We start from the raw sequence: 8,601 nt of genomic DNA, 5'->3' as shown, positions 1-8,601 counted from the left end.
TTTAAACTTTGTATAAGAAAACATTTCATTATAATTATTGTGTCATTAAATTTGAAATCCTAAATGAAACTGACCACTTTTTAGGGGGGAAAATGAACAAATTGGCCCATAGCATACAGAAATAAGAACCCTTAACAATACAAACTGAAACTGTATTCAAAACTGAAGTCACCCTCAAAGTTCCAGGACAGGCAGTTTTGGGAGCCAATTCTACAAAATATCAGGGAAAACTAATCACCATCTTATGTCAACTATTCCAAATCTATACAAAGATGGGCAACTGTTTAACTTATTCTCCCAGTCTAGGTATTCTTTTTTTTTTTTTAAGATTTTTATTTATTTCTTTGACAGAGAGAGAGACAGCGAGAGAGGGAACACAAGCAGGGGGAGTGGGAGAGGGAGAAGCAGGCTCCCCGCGGAGCAGGGAGCCCAATGCGGGGCTCGATCCCAGGACCCTGGGATCATGACCTGAGCCAAAGGCAGACGCTTAACGACTGAGCCACCCAGGCGCCCCCAGTCTAGGTATTCTTGATTCAAAAATCAAATGTGGACATACCACAAAAAGTATACTTATGCCAAGTTCATTCATATAGCAGCAAATATCCTAAATAAATTAATAGCATATTCAACACAGCAGTGAATTAAATGAACAGTCTGTGTCTAAGGGAATGAAGATAATTTCAATTGTAATTCCCTACATTAACAAATTACAGGAAATAAAAATATTTGATCACATCAGTGGGTAAACAAAAAGTCTTTTTTTTTAAAAAGATTTATTCATTTTAGAAAGAGAGAGAGACCAGGGGGAGGGGCAGAGGGACACAGAGAGAGGCAATCCCAAGCAGGCTCCCTGCTGAGCACGGGGAGCTGAGAAGATGGGGCTCAAGCCCAGGACCCTGAGATCATGACCTGAGCTGAAATCATGAGTTGGACGCTCAACTGACTGAGCCACCCAGGTGCCCCAAAGAAAAGTCTTTTAAAGTAATTCAAGATGAGTTCATAGTAAAAAGTAAGAACTTCCATTTCCGAAAATAGATAACATACAGCTTCACATCAGGCATCTGTCCCATGACTGTGTGTGTCACACAAGGGTAGAGGAGGGCCTCCTGGGTGAGGACTGAGAGGTCACATGTCCCAGAACACTGGGGGGCACCGAACTCCGCTGTGTCCCTGCCAGCGGCCCTGAGAGACCCTGGACCCTGTGAGCAGGCGAGGCACAAGCCCCGCAAACCATCCCTCAAGTGCTCAGTGATGTCGGACACTGAGAGCCTTGGTCTAAGGGGCACAGACTCGGGGCTGCAGAGTGCGGGGGCTCCATCCTACCAGAGTCCAGGGGAGGAGCCCAGGGAGGACCGAGGGACCCCGGCCTGCCCGCTCCCCTCTCCTGCCCCACGTAGCCCACCCCGGAACCCATCTGCGCCCCACGTGCTGGCACCCTACGGGACCCCTTCCTGTGGGGTCCGGATGTGACGAGCGCCGACTTCCGCCTCGGAGGCCTGAGAGACGCCGGGACCTCCGTGAGTGGGAGGACGGCCCTCGGTCGGGAGACGCCAGGCGTGCAGGTAGACGCACCCGTGAGGGAGCACAGAGTGCGGGGTCCCCCAGGAGCCAGGTCGCCATGCCGGCAGCCCCGAGCGACCCCGCCAGGGGACAGCGTCGTCCCGCTGAGCCCCTCCCGCCGCGGCCCGGGGCACTGGACAGGGGTCCCCAGATGGACGGGCCCGGGCCCTCCCTGGAGCGGGTTGCGGGGGGAGAGGGAGGACTGTGGGGGCCACTGCTCCCCGCTCAGGTCCAGCCACTCGGGCCCTGCCGCGGCCCGGCCCTGGGGGCCCCCCCGGGGAGGGTGGCCACGGGTGGGTGCGTCCGGTGAAATGCGCGGCGGGGGTCTGAGGGAGCTGAGGACCTGGGTCAGAGGGGAAGGGTGCCAGGTCGGGACGGGGCAGGGGCACAGGCAGCCCCAGGGAGTCCGAGTGGTGCCGGGGTGGGGATCGATCGGGGGCAGGACCGAGGGACTCAGGAGCCCAGGACAGAGGGGACCTCACCGAGGTCGGGCCCCAGGGTGAGTCCGGGAAGGCCGCAGGGCGGGAAGGGGCCACGCGGCCAGTGCGGCGGACTGCTGCATCCGGGTCTCCCGAGAGTCTAGGGGCCTTGGCAGAAGGGGCAGGGCCTCCCTCGGGTGGACAGAGGGCGGGCCCGGTCCTGCTGGCTTCACGCTGAGGATGCAGAGGGAGGAGTGAGGGACCCTGGACCCCAGCACAGCGTCAGTCAGGGAAGGTCCGTGGAGGGGGGGAAGGGAGCACGTGCAGAGTCCGCACTTCCGCATCCGGGTCTCAGAGACGCTGGGGGCATTGGCAGAAGGAGCAGGGCCTCCGTCGGGTGGGCAGAGGAGAGGGCCCAGCAGTAACCGGAGTCAAGGTATGAACTCTGGGGAAGGACAGAGGAGGTCTCCCAGACGGTGGGTCCTTGGAGGAAGGAGCGGGGCCTCCCTCCGTTGGGCAGAGGGCCGGGCTCAGGTTCTGCTGTGCTTCACGGTGAGGATGCAGACGGAGGAGGGAGGGACCCTGGACCCCAGCACAGCCTGGGTCCTGGAAGGTCGTGACGGGGGGGGGGGGGGGGGGAGGGCGTGGCGGCGTGGATGGGAGCACGTGGTGAGTCCGGACTTCCGCATCCGGGTCTCACAGACGCTGGGGCCGTGGCCGAAGGAGCACGGCCTCCCTCCGTTGGGCAGAGGGCCGGGCTCAGGTTCTGCTGTGCTTCACGGTGAGGATGCAGACGGAGGAGGGAGGGACCCTGGACCCCAGCACAGCCTCGGTCCTGGAAGATCGTGACGGGGGGGGGGGGGGGGGGGGGCGTGGCGGCGTGGATGGGAGCACGTGGTGAGTCCGCACTTCCGCATCCGGGTCTCACAGACGCTGGGGCCGTGGCCGAAGGAGCAGGGCCTCCCTCCGTTGGGCAGAGGGAAGGCCGCAGGTCCTGCTGGGCTTTACGGTGAGGATGCCGAGGGAGGACTGAGGGACCCTGGACCCCAGCACAGCCTCGGCCCTGGAAGGTCCGTGACGGGGGCGGGGGCGGATGGGAGCACGTGGTGAGTCCGGATATTCGCATCCGGTCTCCCAGGCGGTGGGGCCTTGGAGGAAGGAGCGGGGCCTCCGTCGGGTGGGCAGAGGAGAGGGCCCAGCAGTAACCGGAGTCAAGGTATGAACTCTGGGGAAGGACAGAGGAGGTCTCCCAGACGGTGGGCCATAGTGTCTGTCCCGGAAGCTCTCTGGGGTCCATGGGGATACGTCGCGAGTGCCGACTTCAGGTGCTGGGTCTCAGAGAGTCCGGAGGTCTGGTGTAAGGAGCAGGGCCTCTAGTTGACAGGCCGGGGGGGGGGGTGCGGGGGGAGGAGGGCCCAGGTTCTGTCAGGAGTCAAGGTGAGGAGCAGAGGGAGGAATGAAGGACCCTGGACCCAGTAGGGAATCAGTCCTGGGAGGCCCCTGAGCGGGAGGAGGACGAGTGGCGTGTCCAGACTTCCACATCCGGGTCTCAGAGAGGCTGGGGGCTGGGGTAGGAGGCAGGTCTTCAGGTCAGCAGCAGGGAGGGCTCCGTTCCTGCTGGAATCCAGGTGAGAACACTGAGGGAGAACTGAGGGGGCCCTGGACCCCAGAACAGAGTCATAGACGGGAGGCTCTGGAGCAGCCGTCCGCCTGAGGCGCACCCCCGAATTTGGCCTTGGATCTCAGGGATGTGCGGGGCGGTCAGAGGGGAAAGGACTCGGGACAGCAGAGGGCAGGGCCCCACGTCTTGTTGGAGACCAGGAGGGAGGCCGGCTGAGAGCTGAAGACCATAGAGCCTGAAACAGACAATGATTTTGTTGCCCTTGGGCTCCTTCTTCCATGTGCCCCAAGGTGGGGGGGAGCAGCTGAGGTATTGACTGACGTCTGCAGCCCGGGTCTGAAGGAGGTGAGCCTTGGTCTGAGGAGTGGGGCCTCAGGTCAGCAGAGGGTGGAGTCCCAAGACCCTGAGGGAGGCCTGAGCAGACACCCACCCAGACACAGGGTTCCCAATGAAGTCCTGCCCCAGTGGTCAGTCCTGCGAGGCCAGGCCAGGTGTCAAGAAAAGTAAGGGCCCCACTTTCTTCTCTGGGTCTCAGCGGGTGGGTGGCCTTGGCCTGCAGGATGCATCCTGGGGTTAGAAGAAGGGATAGTTCCAGGTCCCGCCGAAAGTAAACAGGAGCACCTTGCGGACAAAGAGTGGACTCCCACCCCAGGACAGACGGGCCGACCCCGATCTCAGCTCTTTGTGAATTGGGTGGGGTGCAGGGGGAGGGCATGGAGTGCTGCCTCCTCACCCTCCTCTCGGAGGGTGAGGATCATGCTGGGAGAGGTTGCAGTCAGGTCATCTGGGGAAGCCCACCTGGGAGACACACAGGAGTCCCTGCTCCTGCCAAGAGTCAGTGTGGGGACCCCCTGAGGGAGGGGTAAGTGGCTCCCAACGCACCCCTCGGGACACGGAGGGGATGGCCCAGAAATCAGTGCAGCCCCTACCTGGCAGCCCTGGGAACCCTGGGTGGGGCGTGTCAGGCTGAACCCCTCCTCCTCTCCAGATCCCTGGTCTAAGGGAGGGGAGGGCCTGGGGCTGAGGACCTGGACTCAGGTAGCAGAGGAGTCAGGGGCCTTGGCTCTGGCTCTGGGCCTGGGGCGGCGGGGGGGGGGGGGGGGGGGGCAGGAGTCCTTGATGGGGAGGTGAGAAATGAGGGGCTGCCTCCCACAGCAGGATCCCTAGGGCCCGGGCCTACCCTGCTGCTGCTGCCAGCCCTGGGGAGACGGGCGATCGGTGGGCCAAGTTGTGTCTCCTGACTTTTCCTTCTGGCGTCTCCCAGAGATGAGGCCTCGGCACCAGGAGGGTGGCCTCGGGTCAACACAGGGAGTTTTCCCAGGCCTTCCGTGGGGTCAAGGTATAGACGGAGAGGTGCGCCCATCCCACACAGACGGCACCCGAGCTTGGCCGTCCCTGGGATCCCGAGACGAGCCCTTAGACCTCTGGCAGGCGTGGGCAGAGGTGGGCCCCCTCGCTTACCTTCTGTGGGGTCCCAGGGCTGCGCGGTCTTGCTGTGACCCTGTGGCCTCAGGCTGCGGGGGTGGGGCCCAGGCCCTGCCAGGGGAAATAGCAGTCCCCTGAGGGGCCAAGGAGGGGACCGCCCAGCTTGGACAGATGGGGACCTCACAGAGTCCGCCCCAGCCCTCCTGCCCCACTGGGGCCCTTGTGCCGTGCTCTGTGTCTGCACCCCGAAGTGACACCTGCTTTTCTCCTCCAGGGGCTTCCAGAGCTCAGAGTGGAGGCCTAGGTCTGAGGCAGGAGCCTCTAAGGTCCCAGAGCAGGGGAGGTGCAGGTGAGTGCCAGTGGTCAAGGTGAGGTACTTGCTCTGTGCCTGGAGCCAGGGGCTCGCCCGTCCCACCCCAGAGGGGACCCCTCAGCACCCAAGTCCGACGCAGCGCACTGTCAGCTCCGGGGCTTCAGGCCTCTGCTGCCTGGGCCGCACCCTGAGGAGCCGTCCCACCTCTTTCTTCAGGGTCAGCCCGACACAAACGCCATGCCCCTGGGTCAGAGGGGTGAGCTCTGGAAGCTGGAGGAAGACCCGGGCCTGGCCCAGGGCCTGGTGGAGGCACAGCTCTTGGGGGCTGGGGAGGAGGAGGTCCTCCGCGCCCCCTCCTCCTTCTCCGCCTCGGCCTCCTCCCAGTCCACCGCCCCATCCGGCTCCTGCTCTGCCCTGTTTCTGGTCCCCAGGGAGGAGGGGTCTGCTGCTGGGTTCCAGAGTCGTCCCCAGAGCTCTCTGAGTGCCTGCCCCTCCCCCACTGCCCGGGCAGCCACTGCCTGCAGCCAGCCTGACCAGGGCTCCAGCAGCTCCGATGAGGAGGGGACGAGCCCCTGGGAGGAGCCGGAAGTCACCCAACCCTGTCTCCAGGACAAACTCCACCTGAAAGTGGCTGCCCTGGTGGGGTTCCTGCTCCTCAAATACTGCAACAAGCAGCCGACCCACCAGGCAGAGATGCTGGAGATCGTCAGCAAAGATTACCAGGAGACTTACCAGTGATCTTGGGCCAAGCCTCCGAGTGCATGCGGCTGGTCTTTGGCGTGGATGTGAAGGAAGTGGACCCCAGCGACCACTCCTACGTCCTGGTCAACGTCCTGGGCCTCACCTGTGATGGGATGCTGAGCGGTGAGCAGGGCATGCCCAAGACCAGCCTCCTGGTGCTGGTACTGGGGGTGATCCTTGTGGAGGACAACTGTGCCCCTGAGGGGGAGGTGTGGGAAGCGCTGGGGGTCATGGGGTTGTTTGCTGGCAAAGAGCACATCATCTTTGGGGAGCCCAGGGAGCTCCTCACCAAAGTCTGGGTACAGGAAGGGTACCTGGAGTACCGGCGGGTGCCTGGCAGCGGCCCTGCCCGCTACGAGTTCCCATGGGGTCCCAGGGCCCACGCCGAAACCAGCAAGTTGCAAGTGTTGGAGTATTTGCTCCGGGTCAATCGCAGGCATCCCGGTTCCTCCCTGATCCTGTCTGAAGGAGCTGTGAGTGATGAGGGAGAGGGGGTCCGAGTCCCAGTGGTGGCCAGGGCCTTTCCAGGCTTTGGTGGGGTCGGCAGCTTCTCCTGTGGGGTGCTGGGCATGAAGTGAGGCCACATTTTGGTTCTTCCCTGTGTGTGTGAAGAGAGAGCCCCAGGAGTTCTAAGTAGGGCAGGGCCAGGGAGGGTTGGGGGAAGAAAGCAGGGTGAAGAGCCAGCCTCTCTGGGGGCCTATTCTCTGCGATGACTTTGACATCCAGAGCTTGGTTTTCTTGAGGAAGCTCTCAAATGTTGTTCCTTGGAGTAGAAGTTTTAACCAGCTTCGGCAGGTAAATGTGTGCGGGACATCCACCCCACAGCATTTGTACTTACCCAGTTCAAGAGTTTTAAGAGTTTTGTCATGTTCTGGAAATAAGGTGGGAGATCTTCCCTCCTTGTTCTGGTTCTGGAATGAAATCACAGGGCATTGGCATAGGAATTTGTTGGAAAGGTGGAAGAATGGAGCAGTCAAGTGACGGGGTCAGGAAAGAGGGAAATAAAAGATTGTTCATTTTTGCTTCTTACTCCTTGTCGTCTGTCATTCTGCAAAAGTAACATAGATGCGTGTGCCTTCATTTACTTAGTTCTTCAAGAAAGGAGGAGAAATGACATCTCAGCACAGAGGGAGCCCTGCTCACTGGCTCCTTGATTCCCAGACATGGGCTGAGCTCTGCTCTCTGGAAGGCCCTGCGTGAGTAGTGAGGACATTAGGAGGAGCAGGACATTTCCCACCCTTAGGGGACTGTCTAGCAGCCGCACTCATGGCAGGAAAGTGGGGAGAGGTGCCCTGAGACCTGCAGAAGAAACGGAAGAAGGGTGAGGGAGTGCGGCTCCCGGGGCAAGCACTGCAGTGGAAGTGCCCCTGGCCTGGGTGGCTCAGGGTGTTGGGTCACCGTGCTTCCCTCTGTGCAGCTGATCACCGTGAACCTGGGGGGCGACAGTGGCCCTGCTTGGAGACAGGGTGCCTTAGAGATGGCAGCAAAGTCTGAAATGGATAATTGCTCTGAGACGTTCCTTCTGGATCATGGACAAACCAGGGAGAAATCTCCTCCTGGGGCAGGAAAAGAAGGTATCCTGCGCTCTCTTCCCAAGGCCGTTGAACACAGTGCACAGACTAGGTGTTTTATATCCGTCATCTGCAAGTATTTCTGGAGAAATACAGTGATATTCCTTCGAAGTGGAGCCCAGAAGACTCTAGACTGGCACTCTTGTCCTGACCATGCAAAGCCAGAACCCACTGCATTAAAAAGTCATTTTAGTTTGGTTATCTGGAGTGCAATTTGGACAGGTATAAGTAAGCAAGGTCTAGGTTTTGGTGGGGGGAGAAATGAGTGAAAGGAGTGGTTTGGTGGAAGAGCAGCTGGGAGGGAGGGAAGGAGCTGGTCTTTGACTCACATTCCAGGAGCTTTGTATTGTGTCCAGCTGGGACAGTTCCCTCACACCTGAATGCCATACATATTCCCATATATCTCACAGATATCCTCTGATTTAGAAAATGGATTGAGTTTTACTTATGAAGCGCCCTCTTTGGCTGATTAGCTATTCCATGTCCTATTGAGCTGCACATTCTCTAACATGACCTGGGTAACAAAAAAATAAATAAATAAATAAATAAAATACCCCAGAGGAGAGAGTGGAAGGCCCTGGGATCAAAACAACACTTGAAATCACTGCCATTCATCAAAGTTCCAATATGTGCCAGGCACTGTGCAAGGTGCTTTCCATATATCACATGCATTCCTGCAGTCCTGCAAGACGGGGCTTATCAAACTCACTCACGTAACTCACTCACTTCAGAAAGAACCTGAGGCTCCTAGGACTTGGTCATTTTCCCAGGATCACGTGGCTAGTGAGTGACAGGGCAGCGACTAGAACCCGGGTCTGAATTCGTGTAGAGTCCACGCTGTTCCCACCCACTGCAGCCTGTGTCCAACCTTGTGAGTCCTACATCATTCCTGAGGACAGCATGGTGTCTTCCAGGTGACAAAAAGAAGGATGCTGTGGCCAAGGTACTAAA

General features: G+C 59.5%; 1 protein-coding gene across 1 annotated transcript; it reads left to right on the top strand.

The window, feature by feature from the left end:
- The first annotated feature begins 5,306 nt into the window (after positions 1-5,306).
- LOC114200016 (melanoma-associated antigen 8-like) lies at positions 5,307-6,657 on the top strand. Its single transcript, XM_028091988.2, is given in 3 exon segments — positions 5,307-5,374; positions 5,555-6,065; positions 6,068-6,657. Coding segments are annotated over 2 exon segments (1,080 nt in total). The 5' UTR covers positions 5,307-5,374; positions 5,555-5,575.
- Positions 6,658-8,601: the final 1,944 nt, after the last annotated feature.

This window comes from Eumetopias jubatus, unplaced genomic scaffold (assembly GCF_037043125.1).
Source record: "Eumetopias jubatus isolate StellerSeaLion01/CBP00866 unplaced genomic scaffold, mEumJub1_p1.0 scaffold_11, whole genome shotgun sequence".
Classification (NCBI taxonomy): domain Eukaryota; kingdom Metazoa; phylum Chordata; class Mammalia; order Carnivora; family Otariidae; genus Eumetopias; species Eumetopias jubatus.
The sequence above is the reverse complement of the archived record's forward strand: the minus strand, read 5'-3'. Positions and strand labels throughout refer to the sequence as shown.